This window comes from Artemia sp. Qi Xiang Cuo, chromosome 1, assembly GCF_049724085.1.
Source record: "Artemia sp. Qi Xiang Cuo chromosome 1, ASM4972408v1, whole genome shotgun sequence".
Taxonomy (NCBI): Eukaryota; Metazoa; Arthropoda; class Branchiopoda; order Anostraca; family Artemiidae; genus Artemia; species Artemia sp. Qi Xiang Cuo.
The window spans coordinates 6,674,910-6,696,406 of NC_142794.1; the positions used below are offsets into that span (position 1 = coordinate 6,674,910).

Genomic DNA, 21,497 nt, shown 5'->3' on the forward strand with positions numbered 1-21,497 from the left:
CCCTGGATCCGCCACTGCTCGCATCCAATATGTTTACAACACATCTCTCCTCCTCTAAATAAAGTTTAAAAGTATAAGTTTAGTGGTTGAATAGGCCACTCCTAAGGGAAACATAATAGCTTGATAAAATAAAAGTAGTATCCTACAATTAGATTCCTTATTTTATGTTCTCTCCCAATAACATGGTCGCTTTTGTAACAATGCAGTCCCCCCCTCCTTCATGGCCCTGGAAAAAGCCTATCCACAGGGTATATAAAAAACTAAAATAGAGCGCTAAAACAATGAAATTCTTACATACAGGATGTTTCTTTTTTCATTAGGCTATTTTTTTAAGAAGAGGGGTTTATTAATCAACAAAAAAACATAACAAAACCTGAAGCAAAGCTTGTTTAGGTAAATTATCACCCCACTAATCCTAAGTATAAATAAACTTGTGAAAGGTGAGGACAATCACCCACCCAAAACTAAACAAGAAACGATAAAAAATCAAATATTCGGTACCTCCCGTTATCAATCCATCAACACAAAATATTAATCTGATTAGGCAATCATGTTTCCTTCTATTGTTATCCCCATTTTGTATAATTTCAAATATTATTTATTTCTCAATTCTATTATTATTGCTCAGACCAAACTAGATTTTATAGGCTAGTGTCTAGAATATAGAAAGACGTTTAACCAAGAAACTTAGGGCTATAAATGGGACCATCAGGAAGGAGGCGAGGTGTATTTTAGAAAAGCTACCATGATATTTGGAAAGAGCATAAAATAAGGAATCTAATGGTACCACTTTTACTAGCGGATTTCCTTTAGAACTGGCCAACCACTAAACTGATGGCCAACCCACCCATATATAAATATATATATATATATATATATATATATATATATATATATATATATATATATATATATATATATATATATATATATATATATATATATTACCCCATCTCTATATATACCAATTCAGGGTATATATTTGCACATTAGGGGGTGTGGGGGTAAATTTTATTTCTGATACAAATAAGGTAAGTTTAAACAGTACTGTTTTGCTTAATGGTACACACCGCAATAGACTCTATAGCAATTTAGGGTAAATTTCTACCAAATCATATTATTGACTTACGCATAAAGTGAATATACTACTCGATGCCTTTTTTATGCTGATTACGAATATAATAATCATTTCTATTGGAAATGAATTTCAGCCCCCCCCCTATATATGCCAATTCAGGGCATATATTTCTACAACCTAACCAAAACCTAACCTAACCCTGAATTGGAATATATAGGGGGAGGAGCTGAAATTCATTTCCGATAGAAATGATTATTATATTCGTAATCAGCATAAAAAAGGCATCGAGTAGTATATTCACTTTATGCGTAAGTCAATAATATGATTTGGTAGAAATTTACCCAATTTAGCACGGAGACCCGTAAAGCGGGTAATTGCTATTAATCGGAAAGCGTGGTTTCTCCCGCTTTGTTGTTTTTCGGGGTTTAGGGAGGGGGAGGTACCTAGGTTAGATTAGGTTACGTATTTAATATATGCTATGCTTTACTCAACCCCCCCCATCCCCCTAATCTGCAATTATATAGCCCAAATTTGGTTCATAAACCATGGTAACCGAGTATCTGTCTCTCCCGGTTGACTAGTTTCCTTGATAGAGTCTATAGCGGTGTGTACCATTAAGCAAAAAAGTACCGTTTAAACTTTAACCCCCCCCCCCTAATGTGCAAATATATACCCTGATATGGTATATATAGGGGTGGAGTAAAATTTACTTGCGATAAAAATGATTATTATGTTCGTAAAGAGCATAAAAAAGGTATCGAGAGGTATGTTCACTTTATTCGTAAGTCAATAATAAGAACTGTGAAATTTTTACCAACTGATAACCAATTTAGATCCTGTCATTTCTCTTAATTAAAGTCTGTACAACTTACCAAATTTAATGCACAATCTCCAGAATCATTCTCTGAAATAAACTCATCCATTAGACTGCCCTCTTCACATTCATCATCTTCCTGTTGACTACTTTTTGCACTATTCTGTGGTGACAACATGTTGAGAGGCATTTTCAAATCTTGAACCGATGCAATCGACGATAAAACAGAACTGTTCTGATTCCAACCTAAAAACAAGACATCAATGATCACTGCAAATGCACGTTCAAAACTGAGAAAATTAAGTATGAAATATTAAACATTTGGTCATTCATTTTAGTTTTTATTCGTGACAATTACTTGACCTATGTATGAACTGTTTTATAATAGGTGAATGTCGATATCCATTTTATAAATTGCAAACGGGGGAAATACTTTGTACTTTTCAGATACGTTAATAAATTCGTTGGATTTTGAAAGTGAATTTATCAAGAGACAATGTATTGATTAGAAACCAATTTTTGTGCTTTTACTATCTTTTAAGAAGGAAAAATTTATGGAGCACGTGATCACGAAAATTCTGAATGAGAGGGAGGGGGGGGGTAAAGGTTATCCGGGAAGTTTACGGGTGATTAAACTTAAAACATAGAAATAGAAAAAAGAAAGCCACACATTTCACATACAAACAGGAAAGTACGCAGGGGAGGGGGGTCACCCTCCCCCTGAAACAGAGAAGGGTACTTACGTATTATAGCAACCATACCAAAGAAGTGAAGTTAGGTTAATCCTAATGAAATATACCAAAATACGATGAAAATATAATACTTTAGGGTACTCCTATGTTAAACCTACTCTTTTATATACTGCTAGTTTGGTTAATGCTAATGAAATAAAATTGAATAGGATCAATATATGGTAAAGGATGGTAAAGCATAGCATGTATTATTATGTAACCTAACCTAGGTACCTTCTCCCCCCCCCTAAACCCCAAAAAACAACAGTTTAAATATCGTATAAGCAAATAAAACCATGTTATACATTGCATTACCCTATAGCGGTGTCTTGAATTAAGCCGTCAAAACAGGTTTTTGGTGACCGGTTTCCATTGCAGGATATAAAAGAGTAGGTTTAACATAGGAGTACCTACTTTAGTTATTAGGGTAGGGAATACTTTAGTTATTAAAATTAGGGAAAATACCACAGAGAATTATTAAAAAGCATGCATTTCCATAATTATAGCAGTAAAAAATAGGAAAAGGGAAAAACTCTGTTGTTTTAAATTAATATGCTCTATGAACTAGCAATACTTCACAAGTGCCGTGAAATATATATAGTTTGAACGGTTCTAGGCGTTTACCCCCCCCGTGAAAAATAACCCCGGAAAACACCCCCCCCCCTCGGAAAATACCCCCCCCCCCCGAAAAATCCCCCCGTGGAAAATAAGGCTTTCCAAATTTGAGAATTTTATTTGAGTTTTTTTTCGTAGGGGGGATTTTGGTACTTGTGTATTAAGCGCCATTCACTCAAGTTTACGCTGTGTAAAATTCGAGAACACACCAGTTTTTTCGTTAGTTTCTTCGTTACTTTAGAAATAAATTTGGGCTATAAATTTGCATATTAGGGGGAGGGGTAAAGTGTAGCGGGTCTGCATCTAAAATCTGTTTGGTGCAATTATTCTGCATATTAGATAGATAGATAGAGAAGTGTATTTTAAAGCCAAATATACGGCCATGAAGATAGTAAAATAACAAAAATGAAAGGCACAAATAACATAAACTTTGATCAGCGATCACCATAAAACACTTGAATGAAACACTATATTAACCTAATAATTGTGCTTAATACTTGGAAAAACGTTCACTGAAAAAAAAACCACTTAGAACTTGAAAAAAAACACTAAACACTTAGAAAAAACACTTTGGAAAAAAAAGTGTTTTTTATTCTTGTCATCTTAAAAAGTACTCGAGTTAGGTGAATGAAACTTTCAGGAAGGAATCCAGGGCCAAAAATATACCCTGGAAAGATATTACCAAGCTACTGTGTCAATCTCTTCTTATTTCTAGGGCTTAGACAATTGCATACATGACAGGTCTACCTATCCAAATTCGAACAAATACCGTTTACCTTAAATTTGAGCTTTTAATCCCATTTTCACTGGCTTTAGTTTTTAAAAATGCAATACATACTATTTCAGTAGAATTTTAGCTAAAGTTTTTTATTGTTTTAAAAAATAAAGTTGTGAGACAGAGTCAAACTTTGGCGTAAAGAGCGAGGCGTTGAGGAGGGGACAGCCCCTTTCATATACGGAATAATTTCTGTTCGTTTTAAGTTTTAATGTCGCTCCTTACTTTCAGTTTAAAAAACTTGTTTTTTTTATTTAATTTCTGATCGTTTTTTAATTAATGCAGCTTTTATTTTGGTTCACCGTCATTGAACAAGTAAACAAAAATTGCATAAAAATTTTACTCTTCTTTTTCTAAATGGCTGTCTCTAAATTTGACTCTGACGTAATTTACAAATTAACTTACCTAACTAACTTCTATATTCGTATATTTTTCTTCTGGCAAAAAATACAAAGTTGGAGATTTTTGCAGATATGAGCTTGAAACTTATGTAATAGGGTTTTCTGATACGCTGAATCTGACGGTGTGATTTTCATTCAAATTCTTTCACTTGTAGGGGTTGTTTCCCCCCTCTTTAAAAAATCAGGTAAATTTTCTCAGCCTCGTAGCCTTTGATGAGTAATACGAAACTTAACAATTTATATATTTAGAATCAGTATTATAAGCCCATTCTTTTGATACATTCATTGACATCAAAATTCCGCTTTTAAAAGTTTCGATTACTATTGAGCCGTATCGCTTGTTTTTTTTAATGTTTTTTTTTATTACATATATGTTATTACGTATATGAGGGGGTTCTCCCCTTAGATAATACCACGCTCTTTACGTTAAAAGTTAAAAAAAATTTTAATTCACAAACCCCTGAATCACAAAGGCCGTTTAATTAGAATAGATAGCTCTTTTGAAAGCACTAAAAAAAAAAACTGTAGCGTACAGAGCGAGGTATTGACTTGGGGGAGAACCCCCTCATATACGTAATAATTTCTGTTCGTTTTAAGTTCTAATGTTGATTGTTACTTTCAGTTGAAAAAACTTGTTTTTTTTAATTTAATTTCTGATCTTTTTTAAATAATGCTTGGAAATCCGGCGCCCCCTTCATAGAAATTTCCCTTACCCCAAAGAAAAATCCTCCACGGAAAGATTCTCCTGAGTAACCCCCTCCTCCAGCCCACCCTACCAGAAAAAAATCATTCCTGTAAATGTCTCTATAGGTCCCAAAAACCAATACAATATTTAAGCAATGGGCAAAGTTCATAACTTGCAGCCCTTTCCCTGGGAACAGTTGGGGAGTAAGTCATCTTAAAAGACATTTTTATTCTATTTTCAACTATGCTGAACAAAATGGCTATCTCAAAATTTTAATTTGGTGACTTTGAGAAAAAATGAGCGTGGGAGGGGGCCTAGTTGCCCCCCATTTTTTTGGTCACTTAAAAAGGGCACTAGAACTTTTAATTTCCGTTACAATGATCTCTCCTACGATATTATAGTACCACTGGGTCAATACGATTACCCCTGAGGAAAAGAAAAAAAAAACAAAAAAAAAAACAAATAAACACGCGTCCGTGATCTTTCTTCTGGCAAAAACTGGAAATTTCCACATTTTTGTAGATAGGAGCTTGAAACCTCTATAGTAGAGTTTTATGATACGCTGAATATGATGGTGTTATTTTCATTAAGGTTCTATAGCCTTTAGAGGGTTTTTCCCCCTTTTTTCAAAAATCATCCAAATTTTCTCAGGCGCGTAGCCTTTGATTGGTAAGATCCAGATCGATGACACTTATATACTGGAAATCAGAATTAAAATTCGATTCTTTTGATGTATCTATTGGTATCAAAATTCCGTTTTTTAGACTTTCGGTTACCATTGAGCCGGGTCGCTCCTTACTTACAGTTCGTTACCACGAACTGTTTGATTACGAATATAACAATCATTTCTATCGGAAATGAATTTTAGCCCCCCCCCTATATACGTCAATTCAGGATATATATTTGCACATATGGGGGTGGGGTTAGGTTAGGTTAGGGGGGGGGGCTGAAATTCATTTCCGATAGAAATGATCATTATATTCGTAATCAGCATAAAGAAAGGCATCGAATGGTGTATTCACTATATTCCTAACTCAATAATATGATTTGGTAAAAATTTACCTTCTATTGTTGTCACTCAGACGAAGCGAGATTTCATACGGACGAGTAGACCCCGAAGCCGCGCCGAAAAGTTGGGGGAGCGGCGCCGAACAAAACCCGAGGGCGCGCCGCCACCCTTGTAGCCCGGCGCTGACGCCACCGCGGCGTCGGTCGGCGGCGGCGGCCCTACTCAACTGCCGTTTTTTTTCTCTCTCCTTTTTGGGTATCGGGATAGACAATCGGGCTTCAACCGTAAACCCGGCGAATCTGTTTCTTAAAGATAAATACTGCTCGCCATCTATATCGGTTCGTAGGAAGGAGAAGAAGAAATTTTTCTTGAAACAAAAATTCTACCTTCCACTTTAAAATCCATGTTCATTTTTCTTTCTGATTTTTCGGATGAAAAGAGGTAGGTAAAAGAGCATTAGGCAATTCAGGATGTTATCATAGACAGCGCAATCGAGCTGCCTAAGTAAAGAACAATGTTGGCACAATGTACTATTTTTTTTTTTTCCGTATCAGGGCAATTCGTATCGAAGGAGTTGTCGTAGAAACTTCGAAAAGGGCTCATTCGATTGGAAATTGGAATAGCTAGTGCCCCTTTTAATAGTCGAAAGTGATTGGAAGGCAGCTAACACTCCTTCTACGCCCACCATTTCCCCAAACACATCCAATCAAAATTGTAAGATAGCCATTTTGTTCAGAGTAACTGATTTCCAGAGAGAAAATATGTTTTTTGAGGAGGTTACTCCCCCACAACCCTTAAGGCAAGGGTTTTAAGTTATGCCCTGGGGGTATATAAGAACGATGTTGGCACAATGTATTATTTATTAATTTTTCTTTTAGACCAGGGCACTTCATATCGAAGAAGTTGTTGTAGAAACTTCAAAAGGACTCATTCAATGAGAGATTGGAATGGCTTGTGCCCTTTTTAATAGTCGAAAATGACTGGAAGGTAACTAAAGCCCTTTCCACGCCCACCATTTTCCAAAACACATGCAATCAACAGTTTGAGAAATCCATTTTGTTTAAAGTAGTTGAAAGTTCGGGAAATTAGGTCTTAGAAGATGACAACTACCCTAACACCCCTATGGGATAAGGGTTGTAATTTATGCCCTGGGGGAATATACGGTATTTGTAGAAAGCGTTATCGCAGAAACTAAAAACCGGATCATTCAATTGGAAATCAAAAAGCCTAGTGTCGTTTTTAATAATCACAATTGTTTGGAAGGCTTGACATTTTTATTTTAGAGATCGATGTGGGTATAGTGTAGCCTATAATTTTTTTGTTGTTGTTGTTGTTTAGACCAGGGTACTTCGTATCAAAGGAATTGTCGTAGGAACTTCGAAAAGGGCTCATTCGATTGAAAATAGAAAGGACTGATGTCCTTTTTAATAGTCGAAAGTGATTGAAGGGAAACTAATCCCCCTCCCAACCCCACCCTGCCATTTGCCTTTATGTTTAAAAAGTAAATGTTGCTTTAAGATTAAATAAAAATGCACTGTATTAATGCTAATTCCCAATAAGGCATCTCAGCAGTATCCCAAGAACGACTGAAGGTACTATGTTCAAACTTTCGGGGCTTCTTCTGCTCTTAAAATTTGACCAAATCAAAATAGCGTAAGTGTATCCAAGCTATCAAAGAAAGTAAACAATTTTTTTTGCTAATGTTATCAACTTTTCCATTTCAGATCAACTAGAGAAGGTATGAAACTAAATTAAACACTAGTTTTTGAGTCCAGATTTTTAAAAGGGTCTATGTTGTTAAAAATTGCTGAAAATTTTTTTCCATCATACAAATAGCGAGGCCAAACTATAAATTCTTAAAAAAACGAAAAGATTTAAAGTATTATTTTCTTTTTCCCTGAAAAGACTATGTCAATATAAAACGAACAGATATTAATTAAAAAAACTCTTTCCACAAAATAAGTTTTTCAAAGCAAAGTAAAGAACTTCATTAAGCAAAAAAATGAGCAAAAATAAAATCAAATAATCTACCAATCGGGAAACTACCACAAATCAGCATCGGTAAATACATGAAACACACAACGAACATGAATTACAATAAATGACCGAGTCAAACTCAAAAAGAGCAAGAATTAAAATAAGTTCGACTCAAAATCCCTATGCCTTCCCAAGGTCAGAACATAATTTGCACTTTACTGAAAAAAAACAAATGAATATTCATTGTCAGTTTAATAAACATATACTGATATTTAGTAATTAAAATGTTAATATTATTTGATTATTAAATCTATATAAGTAAAAAAAATTATATTTTTTTTAGTAATGTGAAAATTATGTTCTCGCCTTGGAAAGCCATAGGGCTTTTGAGTCCAAGTTATGTTAATTTCTGGTCGTTAATTTCTTATGTTAATTTCTGTGAGTTTGACTCGGTTATTTATTGAAATTTCTGTTCGTTTTGGATTTCATTTATTTATCGATGCTGATTCGTGGTAGTTTCCCGCTTGGTAGATTATCTAGAGCTAGTATAGAAATATATCTATTGAAATGAATTACATTTTTTTTTTTCTGCACACTTAGCAGAGCACACTGAAGTTGAAGTAGCCTTAAACTTTGACTTGAAACGTCATAATTTGACCACTTCTTTCAGAAAAGAATTTTGGAGAGTTATTCGTGTTGATAAGAGAAGAGGGTAAAGGTGCAGTTTAGTTCCTCCTGTAGTGTAGAGCGCAGGAGCCCTATGGTAAAGGTGCAGGTGTGTTCTCCCTTATAAAAACAACTTATTTCAGCACATACAAAGAAGAAGCCCATTTGTGGCATTCTGTGGGACCCCAATGTCCAATGTTAGTATCAGATCCCGCGAGTGGCAGTTTACGCTCGTAAAGTTCTGGCTGTACCGGCTACAAGTACCCCAGCTAAACGGCTTTTTAGCACGACAGGACTGATAGTGACTGCAAAAAGATCAATGGCTCCAGGCAGAGTGAACAAACTCACTTTTGTTACATAAATTGTAACTGAAGTGATGTAACCGCTGATTTAAAATTGTTGGTGTTGTTAAGCCATGGTATCTGACTTGTATACAATGTTTTTTCGATGATGTTATTTGTTTTTTTTCACTTCCTTTTCGTATGTATTTGATGAACAGGAGATGTTTGAGCTTCAAACTTTGAAAGTTATACGCACATTAGCCCAAATCATTAACAAGAAGGAAATGACTAAACACGGGATTTTATAGGAACAATGCGATGTTAAACATAAACACAACATAGGTTTCCCTGGGTCTAGTGGCTAAAAATGAGAATTCTACTTGGTCTGATCGACGGTGAACATAAACACTTTCCGCACGGCCCAACAAATTCCTGTTTTGTCATATTGTTCTTGTATGTTTTTAGCCAATCATTTAAAAATCCTTACTAAAATCGAGTTTGAACGTGCCTGGTGAAGTTGAATTTTTATTATTATTTTTAATCAGAAAAATCGGCGCGCCTGGCGGCGCGCCGCCGCTGATACTAAATCACACATTCGCCGCCTTCATGTCGGTGTGGCGCGGCTTCGGGGACTACGGACGAGGATACAGACACCCGTTTTTATCAAAGAAAGTTAGGGTTGGGCCTATATATGGGACCATCAGGGGGGGGTGAGGTTTTTTTTACAGAGCAATACGGTCTTCACGAGTATATGCTACTACTATTTACATATTTTATTAATGGAAAAAAATATTAATAAGCAATATAAATTCAGCTTACAGGAAGTTCTGCAGACTTCGTGTGCAATAATTCAATGGACTCTCTACCTAAGGATAATCAAGTATCGATGTATTGAAATCAATATATCAAATCAAATACTAACCAGTATTATACCAAATGCCCGATCACCTGGACATAAATCTATCAAATATCCAATATCAGTCAAACATCTAGGCTATATGTCTACAGGTATTATAAAAAAAAAATAACAAAAACAACTAAGCTTCTCAATAATAACTGACTCGAAAATCAGCACTTATTTTGCATGTTACCTACGAGCTAAGACATAATTACTTAAGTCATAAAATTTAACCATAATAGCCGTCATGGTTTCATAGCACAGGCCAAAAATTCTCGTAATTTTTATGAGGACGTCAACATGCGTTTGAACATCACTTAGGCATCCTAAATTTTGCACCAAAAACAAAATATAACTAACCCACAAAGAGACCTGGTAGGCCGAAGAAAAAAACCGGAAGCAGATTTCCTTAGGCATGTGGTTTCAGCCTAAAACATTAATATTAAAGGTATCTTGACCGAGGGGTTCTATACCTACCCGCTTCATGTACACCGGACACATTTAGGCATGGGGGAAGGGTGGAAGTCGTGGATTTAGTACTGAGCGTGAGCTCTGATACAACCCCAGAGGGACCTCAAAAATAAAAGAAGGAGAACTAAATAATTGTCTACTAAGGATGAACTGTGCGCAACCCCTTGATCTTAACAAAGGGGAACTAATCTATTGTCCCTCAATGCCTTTTGAAACTACACTAAACTTTCTCAAATTAATTTGCGTATTGAAGAGAAGTTTATGAAATGTTTGAACATTTTTAGAAACAGAAATTGTTTAAAAAATAAGAAAAAAGGAAATATGGAGTTATTCTACTTCATATTTTTATCCCACCAAATATTTACTTTGCCCCCACTACGTATAGCTGGCATACAGAAGCACATTTCGTAAACTGGAACATTTTTAATTCTTCAGCAGTCAGAGCAACCTCCCAGGTTTGTCGGAGGTCGTGAGTCAGACTGCAACCAAATAATAGAATCAAAAATTACTCCAAATCCTTGAAGCAATCAATGACCAAAGAGATCTAAGGATCATTATTGACGATCAGCTTAAATTTCTCCTTCCACACCAATACTATTGCTTCTACAGCCAAGTATACATAGGAACAAAGTAAAAACCCTCAAGAGTGATGCACTGAATTTAGTGATGCACTTAATTTAGTGATGCACTGAATAATAATTTAATGACGCATCACTTAATTTAGTGATGCATTGAATAATAATCTAGTTATACATCACTGAATTTAGTGATGCACTGAATAATAATTTACTTATACGAGTACATCACTTAATTTACTGATGGAGTGAATAATAATTTAGTGATGCATCGCTTAATTTAGTGATGCACTGAATAATACTTTAGTGACGTATCACTTAATTTAGTGATGGACTGAATAATAATTTAATGATGCATCATTTAATTTAGTGATGCACTGAATAATAATTTACTTATACATCACTTAATTTAGTGATGGACTGAATAATAATTTAGTGATGCATCATTTAATTTAGTGATGCACTGAATGATGCAACAAAAACCTGGTTAGACCTAAATTAAAGGCATGCATGAGAGTGGTACCCCGCTTTTAATCAAGTACAAAGACTGTTCAATAAGCACGCTGAGATATGATCGTTAACTCCAGCCTATCCAAATTTACAAGGATTTACCCTTCGTGGGATTTTGACTCTTAGTGCCTTCGATCACAAGCATACATAGTCCAGGACTTTTTGGGAGAGGGTGTGATATTCCCAAGGATTGTTCCGTATTTTGTAAATAAAGCTCCATTTTAAACCCAAAGCTTCCCAACTTCCCGAGTTTCCTACATTTTTGTTCAAATGATCTCAGGAACGCTATTCTTCCGGATATTTCCATTCTTTCCGCTGTTTGTGCAGGAGTTGCAACAATCATTGGCAAATTCAGATGAGAGGGGGCTAATAGGTTGAAGTACTACCTCTTGTCACCAAAGTTTCTTATATTCAGTAAAAAAATTGGTATTTTACAAGTTTTAAGTGTCTGTTTTTACTTTCTGCAAAACCATGTTTTAAAATGTGAAGCATACTCAACTGCTTCAAACATCTCATCATAGCACTAATCCACCAGAGGGCAACACAGCTTCGCACCCGCAAATATGGCAGTTTAAAACGCTTCAAGTTTTGCTCGATAAATGCACGAAGTTACGCGAAAGCCCTCTGCCTCCGTAAAAACTTAAATTTTGACCCATTCCCCACCTACCAGGTGTTCCAGATACCTTGTGCCTATAACCCCGTGCTGATGATAACTGTATAAAAAATTCAATGACTAGAATGAAATGATTCATACAAATTACATACCTTGATTCTCAGCAACAATTTCTCTGTCTCGGCTGGAGCTCCTTAAAGTCTCTGGACTGGCAGAAGACTCCCGTTTTATTTGTCGCGGGAAACCGAACTGTGACTGTGACCAGCTATGAAAAGCCGGTAAGTAGGGGTTGTTAATTAATCCTGACATTGAACTGGTGACAGGCTTCCTTGGATAGTCTGGGGAAAGTAAAACTAATGTATTAATTGTCAAGTATTTTTCCCATCAACCATTTTCCTTGATATGTCTTCCATTTTATCGATGTAATATCATTTGAGAAAACACGTGGACTCCATGGAAAATATAAAAATATATTTAAAATTTATAATTCTTATATGGTGAGAGGAGGACACGGGCCCAAAGCCCTCAATTGAAATGTGAACATGCCAGAGTATCCTTTTAAGAAATTTTAACAAAACTTAGCCCAGGCACAAGGGGTTAGTGGTTGCGCATGGAAAAATATCCCCTGTTCAGTTCCTCTAACATTATTATCAGATTTGGCCTACTTTTCTCTGCAAGAGAAAAAACTATTGAACATTTCTTTTTCTGTTTTGCAAAATACTATAGCTATCTTACTTAAGACCATATCGTAGGTCTATTCTGGGGTAAAAACTACATTTTCAAAAGACACTGTTGAAAAACGTCATAACATAAGTATGCCAGTAGATTATTCTGACAGCTGAAAATTCCATTGTCAGACTTTGGGGAGAGGGTCAAGACCATGGGTCTTGATAGACCATAGACCATAGGTCCATGTCATTTCAAGATATTTTACATGATTTTGACACCTTACCAATGCAATTAGAACATGCAACTTTACACAACATCTCAGTGTCTACTAAGATACGCATTACATGTGTGACTGCTGACATATATGAGCATTCATAAAGGATCTTACTTATCTCTTGGGAAATAAGACTATTGACTAAGAAATGTATTTACCCCAACTATAAGCACATATAGTTGCAAATATAAACATTGTTACAATACCTTAGGACAGACCTAAACAAAGGGAAATCAAACCCCCAATCATGTGAGGTCTTTTACGAGGGATCAACCGCTTTCCGCCACCTGTAGCACATCTCGGAGCGCCAAGTTTGCTGCACATTTTCCATCATGCTTGGCACACTTCCGCCACACTTGGAACGCGCCACCTGGTGTACGTGATTTCTTAAAGGAGACATCCCCTTTGTCTTTTAGAAACTTCTATGTGAGGTCTTAGTAATGAACTTTAGGAAATTTCAGCTAATCTTAGGAGCAGACACGATCCAAAGTCCCAACTGCAGAAAACAATTTGAATGCTGGAATTTGCTTTTTCAGTCTGATAGGTGCCATTAAAGGGGTAAGGAACGTTTTTACGTTTCTAATATCAAGAATTAAAGACCATTTCAAAACTTCTTGGGATGACTGTCATGTTTTAACTTTAGATGATAATTTGTAATACCGTGCAATATATGTATGATACGTTGTTCACGCACACAAGCGTAAGGATAAAGTGACACACATTTACCAGGAAAAATTTGATAAACGCGCAAGTGATTCCCAGCATTTTCTCTACAAAGGCGAACTACAGGCCCATTCACAACAATTTTTCATCTATTGCTGTTTTTCAAATGCGGTTGAACCCAAGCCCATCTGCAGTAGAGGTTTAGCTAGCTTCTAGAGCTAAGCCTAGCCAAAATCGGAGCTCAACTGATCCAAACTTAGTTAAGACTGATCAATTATAACGTTCTTCTCAAAGTTCTCATTGGTTACGTCTTCGAAATATAAATAGGAAATTATGGGTAAAGCGGTTTTCCGTGTTTCCGAGCAGTTGCGTGGAGTCATCAGTAAAACTGTCCTGGGGCTTTATGCCTATATCATTATGCCTTTATGCCTATATTATTCACAGATACCAGAGGAAGCATGAATTTGGAAGTCCAGTCTCTAGTGAATAATCTTGGCACGTAACCAGTCAAGAACAACACTGAGAGTACGCTTTCTTATAAAACACTTAAGAACCTTGAGGATGGTACCAGAATTTATCAGGTTTCCTAAACTATAATTACAAATAAATTGAATTAAACTTGTCACTTTAGTGGTTCATCAATGCTTTAACTGCAATGGGGCATTAAATGGAGACTGGCCAAGCATTTGTCCAATTGAAAGAATAAAATATGCACGAAGTGCAAAACTATTCAGGCATAAGTTTTTTTTGCAAGTTTTGCCACTTCTTGTCATGGAGAACTTCTGCCAGCAGCGGTTTAATTCGCTTCAGGTACTTCAAGGGTGTTCATCCCACCCTCTCAAACAAAGTAAGCTCTATCGATCTTTTCAACCCATTTTCGGCAAAAGTATTTGGCGCCTTATATATTTAGAAATTATTATTTTCCGAATTGCTAAATATCAAAAACTAAAAAGTCGCATCTTGAAGGCAGCTGGCCTATCGCAGTAGGAAGAAAAAGAAGAAGAACATGCAAGCGAACATTGCGGTTTCTACACTCGGCTTACGATCTTTTATGTGTTATATTATTTTCTTGCTCGCATAAACAGTCGGAAACTGGTGCGTTTGATATCAAACGGCTTTGTCGTATCTTGGGTTCGTAAAAACTTTTTCTTTTAAAAGTAATCAAACGTCCTGAAACACATTTTTTCGGCTTTTCAGCTCACCTATAACACACCTTCTTTTAAAAGCAATCAAACGTCCTGAAACACATTTTATTCGGCTTTTCAGCTCTCCTAAAAAACTTATGGTGTAGCCTATAACGTCAGTCTTTTGCACCAACGGCAGGGGATAGCATCCTCCCTCTTAATTTTGAAAAATATTGTTTTTGTTCTTTTGTTGAACAAAAATTGAAAAAAAACTGCCCCCTCCTTATAGATTTTAAACATTCATTTGGCCCCTCCACAAATGTTTCGTAAGTTGGCGTCAATGACAATTTTTGTTGAACTGTTATACATATATAGTCAATATATTTGTGGAAGAAATAACTTTTTCATCAAACACGCTTCAACGTATTTGAAAGACCTTTTAATAGGATTCTATACATTCTTTCTGTGTTTGCAAACAGGGGGAAGACAAAAATCGGATTCCCCTATTGGCCAATCTTACAGCCAACCTTTTCGTGTTGGAAATTGAATTGTTTCTAATCTCCTTTCCCTTGCCCTAGTATCCAAAGATTTTCAATTTTAAGAAGCGGAATGGAAAAAGAGATAAGCCTCATGTTTGGACTGGACGACAACCTGAACACTAATCGATTAGTTTACATGTCCTGAAATCTAGAGGCCTATAACGAATCACAAATAGAAACCTAAGAAGGGAAAAATATCAATTATTCCTGCAAAGACCTATTGCAGAGGCTCCTTCGGGCCGATGCTCCCTAAACATCCCAGTTTTATTACATTTTTCTAGTTTTTTTTTCTTTTATAATTCGCTTGTTTTTGGTGTACCTGACTCCCCCGTCCCAAAAAAACATGTTTGCCTTAGTTCTAAGGGAAATAGTTTATTTTCTGATTTATATCAGATGGGGAAAAGGGAAGGTGAAAGGCTCCTGATTAGGCTGGGATAATGCCCTTTTTAATGACTCTAAATCCTGGGCAATTTATTGTGAGGAGGCAAGAGCAAAATCTTTAGAAATGACGGGCTGGAGGAGTAAAAATTCTTGATTCCCCCAAACCAAAATGGGCTATAAGTGCTGGGAAAATACATATTTGATAGCCCAGGATTAGTTGTTCTTATTGATTTGAAACTCTCAAGGAGTAATGGAGGGGGCGTGGGATATTGAACTGCATCCATGGATTATTTTGAGTTCGGGCCTTTAAAGGAAAGTAAAGAGCAATATTAAAACTCAAAACGTTCATTTTAATATCTCAAGACCTATTAACGCCGTTTTTACTCATCATTGGGCTAAGATATTAAATTCGACCAAAAAACGCTTATAAGGGAATCTTTAAGACTAAGATATTACTTCTTATACCGTTCTTTTGCAAACGTCGTTCATCATTCTGTTCTGATCAGCGGTCTAAGAGCAATGATGAGCGTATCATCAAATTTTTCTCTTCATTTGTTCTATGTGGCAGAAAAATGGCGTTTTTCGCACTATTTGCTAAAATCAGTGAGATGTAAAATCATTGAACAATGATGAACTAAAGAACGGTTATCTGCGCAGAAAGATGTAAGATCTTAGCACTAAAGAACGAGGTATTGTCAAGTGATCTTAACTGATGACCTAATAAGATCGTTCTACGTATGCGTTAACAACTTCCGGTAAAAAATGTGAAAGTTTTCATTACCACAGACCAAAAAGGGATATTAGTGTTAGGAAAATACATATTTCATACCCCAAGGTTGGTAGGACTTATCGAGTTAAAACTTCTAGGAGATAGTGGAGGGGGGATATTGAGCTAAATCCACAGATTATTTTAAGTTTAGACCTTAAAATTATGGTAAAGAGCAATATAGAGCCCCAAAGGCAGTGGCACCACAGCGCCTCTACCGATGTGCATTATATGTTGCTAAAATCTAGTTCCTAGTACCGATTTATTCCTCTCTTTTAATGAAAAAAGTTGCTAATGTGTTTATTGGCTCCGCTTTCTACCTCATTTCCAACTTTGCTTATCGGCAGTAATGGAACTCGACAGAATACGTCACATTTAATACAATTACAAAATTTGGGATATGGCAGAATTTATGAGATTGCAAGAGAACCAAATGGTTGCCTCTTATGCTGCCTGAAATACTCTGCAGCGTTGCCAATGCTTCGAAATACACTTTGCCAGTTTCCGACTAAAATTGTACAGTGAGGGGTTAATTTGTACCATTTGAAGAGCAGGTTAAGAATTTGCCATAACAAGAAGAACATTTTCGATAAACTAAAACTTGAATAGATATTCAAGTCAGAAATGAGCAAGTAAAACCCGAATGTACTGGAAAATTTGTATTGTACCAAAAATTTCGGTACTTGTATGAAATACCCCCTACCTAATATTCTTCATATATAATTTTCTGACACTCAATCCTAATGAAATATACCAAAGTAAGATTAAAATATAATATTTTAATAATTTCAGAAGAACATCTTTTTTTTTAATAATGTTTATAATGATCGCAATAATAAGTAATGATGATCGAACCCGTGCCCCTCAAACAAAGGATTCCCGTCACAGCGCGCCAACCACTTAGCCAGGAGGGTTACCAGTGGTTGAAATATATGTTCAAAGCTTATAAATAAAGCACTCTAATGTTGAGAAAAACAACGTAATACAAATCAAAGCCCAAATCCTTAACTTTTTTGTACAATTACTTACAAAAGACTTGGGCACGATTTTTGTGTTTAAGGACTAAAATATATATTTCAAATATAAATATACAATTATTATTCTTGCGTGATGTTTTTTTTTTTTTGTTAAAGTTTGTCTGTTTACTAAATTTGAGATCAAAAATATAAATTAAAAGTTGATGAGATTCCTTTTAGCTTCCAGCATTCTCACTATTTGTGTAATTGACCTTTTTTTAAAGGTGAACGAACAATCAGTCAAAAAGCTTAAATAAAGCGATTTCACAATCACTGTGAGTGCTAGAGAAGATGTAATTATGGATTTAGTTTTGCATATGATGCTGTATTCAAATACTTTTTAAACAATTAAATTCCTCACAAGCCCAAACCATCTAAATTTTTCTTAAACAAAGAAGAAAAACCAGCAACGAAGACCACATTACATTTCCATCATATGAAAAAAAAATTAAGCAAAATGAAGTTTTTTCCAGCAACAGCGAAGAAAAATAGAATTTAATGAATATTTCGGCTATATGGTCTATTTCGCTGAGGATGGCTATTGTTCACACATCCAAAATAATTGTTTATGTTTTATTTTAATAGCTGCCTTTAAGAAAAGACCTCATTCCACATAAATTTTCGATTGATATAAAAATGTGAATTTTGTATTGAAATTCAGCGTTAAAAAAAAAGTGGAAACAAATTTTGCTGAAGCGAAAACCGTGTCTCCCATTGCAGCTATTATTTAATTCAATACGGCGAATTCCAGGCTAATTACGGCTAATTCAAGCTAAAATGTCCTTAACTCCAAATTCTAAGCATTTCTAATGTCAAATTCTTAGGCCTAATTACTCCACAATGAAAACTGATACATCATACAAAAATTTGTCAATCCCTATACACGAGTTTCCTTCTAATGAAAAAAGACAGATATCTTCTATCTCTTTACAAAGGAATAGACAACTTTAAAAAAACCTTTTTGTTTCCATGACCTTTCTTAGCTTTTTGCTTTCCTGACATACCGAATATGAAAATTCCCCGAATATTAGTGTTAGAAATTTCCTCCTCTAAACGCCAGCTTTCCCAGTAGATTTTCATAGCAAATGCGCCAGAATTTCTAGACTTATTGATGCAAAGAAATCGATTATTGAGAAGAGACGAGAAATTCAGAACAGTCGGCTCTCTCAAAAGCTGGACACTAAAATGACCCCTCCTGAAATAGCAAGGGGATGTTTATTAAAATGGCTAAGATAAATGACCCTTCACAAAATTATTTGCAGGGAATTAAGGGGACTCCAGCATAACTGGGTTCTTAGATGGATATTCCTTTCCATTATAAATTAGTATACTTTATAGCATGATCTTTTAATTGAAGAAGCTGTATTATTCAACAGAGGTGTCACGTATGAAGGGGACGAGGGATAATTTTCCTAAAAATGCTGGTCACTCCGTAAACAAAATTGACTTCGCTAAATTGAGCCACGAAACGGTATCACTAAATTTGTGATAAGTTTATAATCCATGACCAAAGATTTTTATTTCAAGTTAATTTTTGGAAAGTATGAAGCTTTTTTTTACATATAAACGATATAATTCACTAGTTTTTCACTTTTTTATTTACAAAAAGTAACACTTTCTCAGGAAAATAGACTTTGTTCCTCTGGAGCTCTTTTAATATTCCCTAATTTCCAAAATTTCCAAAAAAGCTCCAAAAATTTCCTAAAAATTAATTTGGCTCCATTAATGTTAATAAGTTTTTTCTTTCTTTTCTTTTCTGTTTATTTGTGTTTCTGCATAAATGACGAATAAAGCAATAGGTTTGAAGGGTTTTCACTTTTAGAAATCAATTCACAAATTAGATTTCTCTTTCCATAGACCTGGAGATTGTAGAGATTTAGTAACATTGGAAAAATAGCCCTACTATTTCCCTGAATTTGATGGCCCCGACGCGACAGCAAGTCTCGATACTGCCCTGAGCAATAAATCAATCAAATTACTGTGTATCTTAGGTCTCTTGATGGTCAGTCAAGAGGCTTATCACGATGCATGAATTCTCCTATTCCAATTTTCCACAAAGTTGACCAGCTAGATAGGAGGCCGCAAGGTTAACGTATAGACTTCTGCTCAATTTCACATCACCCTAGTCACCCTCAGTTGCTCTTGGCGTCTGTCTCCCTGCTCCAGAGATTCAATTGTTATTTTCTATAAGATTTGTCCTAGATCGAAAAAGAGAAGATTAATTTATTGGTGTTGTCCACTAAGTCAAAAAATCAAGTTGCGAAAAATCACAAGTATTAATATATTTCATTTCACTATATTTCACATTTCTGTTTTTATTTCACTCAGCATTTCAAATTGAAGCTTTTTTTCTTATTTTTACCATTATAGATTTTAAATAAAAAGCAAAGCAATGTAGGATACACTTTTAAAAGTATCAAAACTCCAGTGTCATGGCCCCAAAGACACCCCTCACCCCCTTGTGTACCTGGAACGTTAATGAAAGGCATGAACTTGAGAAAAAAAAAGTATAGTTCAAAACGATAAAAGTAAGCGTTAAATTTTTTTTGGGTACTTCCGTATTAGCCAGTACACACTTGAGACGTGAAATTAGGTTAATCGTGTCAAGCCACAATGATATTATACTGACACCGAGATTGAACGAGTTCTAATTTGAACCAATGAGATTTTTCACAGGGTTTTCTGATTAGCTGAACAATTATATAAAAAAATACTGATTCCTTCAAATTAGCGCTATTCAATTTCAGTAAAATTTCAATGAGAATGGTCCTAAATGAAACTTCAACAGAGATCCTGGTTACCATGTGTTATGAAGAACTAAAACTTACCATGATTTTGAATTTTGAAGCCTGTACTGGGAGAAGCCTTATCATTTGGACGATTCTCTGGAAAATAAGAAGTACCATTATAAAAAGAAGCCTTAAATATAAATAAAATCAATGCATCATAATTAGGGTATTCTTGATTGAATGTCCAAGACATTAACCGTTTCCATGGAAAATAAAGGATGAAGTTGAAAATACATTAAATATGAAATAGGTAATATACATTGATGCGGAAAGGTACTATAGATTTCCAAATAATAGAAACAATCCGATTACATTGTAATTTCGACAGAAAACGCTCAGAAAATACTATTCTAAACTTCTAATAGAGAATGCTGCGCAGGACCGTAACTAGGGTATCTAGGATTTTTATTCAGGGGGGGGGATTAAGATAAAGACTTTATAAAACGCAACAAAAAATATTGTTGAAGTGCATTTTCGTTAATTTTGTACAAGTTGGACAAATATTCGGATGGATGGAGGTTCAAACCGAGAAAACTCCCCTCCCCTGAATACAGCCCTGATAATACGATTGAGTTTGGTTTTATAGGCTATCAGAAATTGATTTTTGTTTGAGTGTTTGAGTTTTGTTCGTAGCCTATTTACCATATTCAAGTTCAAGATCACCTAGACATATAAACAATTACAAATTTAGGGGGAGGGGAAGGTTCAAAATAAAAAAAGTAAAGAAAATGCAAATTCATTCGAAATATAACATGCTATTGATAAATTGTAGATATCGTTATCCTAGTGGAGGCAAGAACTCAAAGCTCTTTCCTGTATAAGTGCCGGGCAGTACCATATGAATTGATTATTGTCGGTTGTCAATTAATTAATTATAATTGTAATAATAATAAATTGATTATATATATTAAATTGATTATTTATATATATATTTTTGTATTATTTTATATAATTGATTATTTATAATAAATTGATTATTTACTTTGCCAATATTATTTCCTAAATAGATTTTATTACAAATTAACATTACGAAGGATTAATTAACATTTGGGGAAATAAACCCAAAATTTTCCAATTTTCTGTTATGACAAACTTAACTAATAGTAATTCTTATAGAAAAAGGCAAAAGGTACGGCACCATACCAAAACGGCGGTGCAAATCTTTGTTTCATGGTTT

The 21,497-nt window shown here is 35.1% G+C and overlaps 1 protein-coding gene across 1 annotated transcript in view; it reads right to left on the minus strand.

Moving 5' to 3' along the window:
• The window catches only part of LOC148955965 (uncharacterized), a 76,354-nt gene that overhangs the window by 38,090 nt on the left and 16,767 nt on the right, over window positions 1-21,497 (minus strand). The window contains exons 2-4 of the mRNA XM_089088117.1: window positions 20,360-20,416; window positions 12,252-12,437; window positions 1,951-2,138 (exon numbers count right to left, since the gene is read on the minus strand). Coding sequence (XP_088944243.1) covers window positions 1,951-2,138; window positions 12,252-12,437; window positions 20,360-20,416 — 431 coding nt within the window. The remainder of the gene's footprint in view (window positions 1-1,950; window positions 2,139-12,251; window positions 12,438-20,359; window positions 20,417-21,497) is intronic.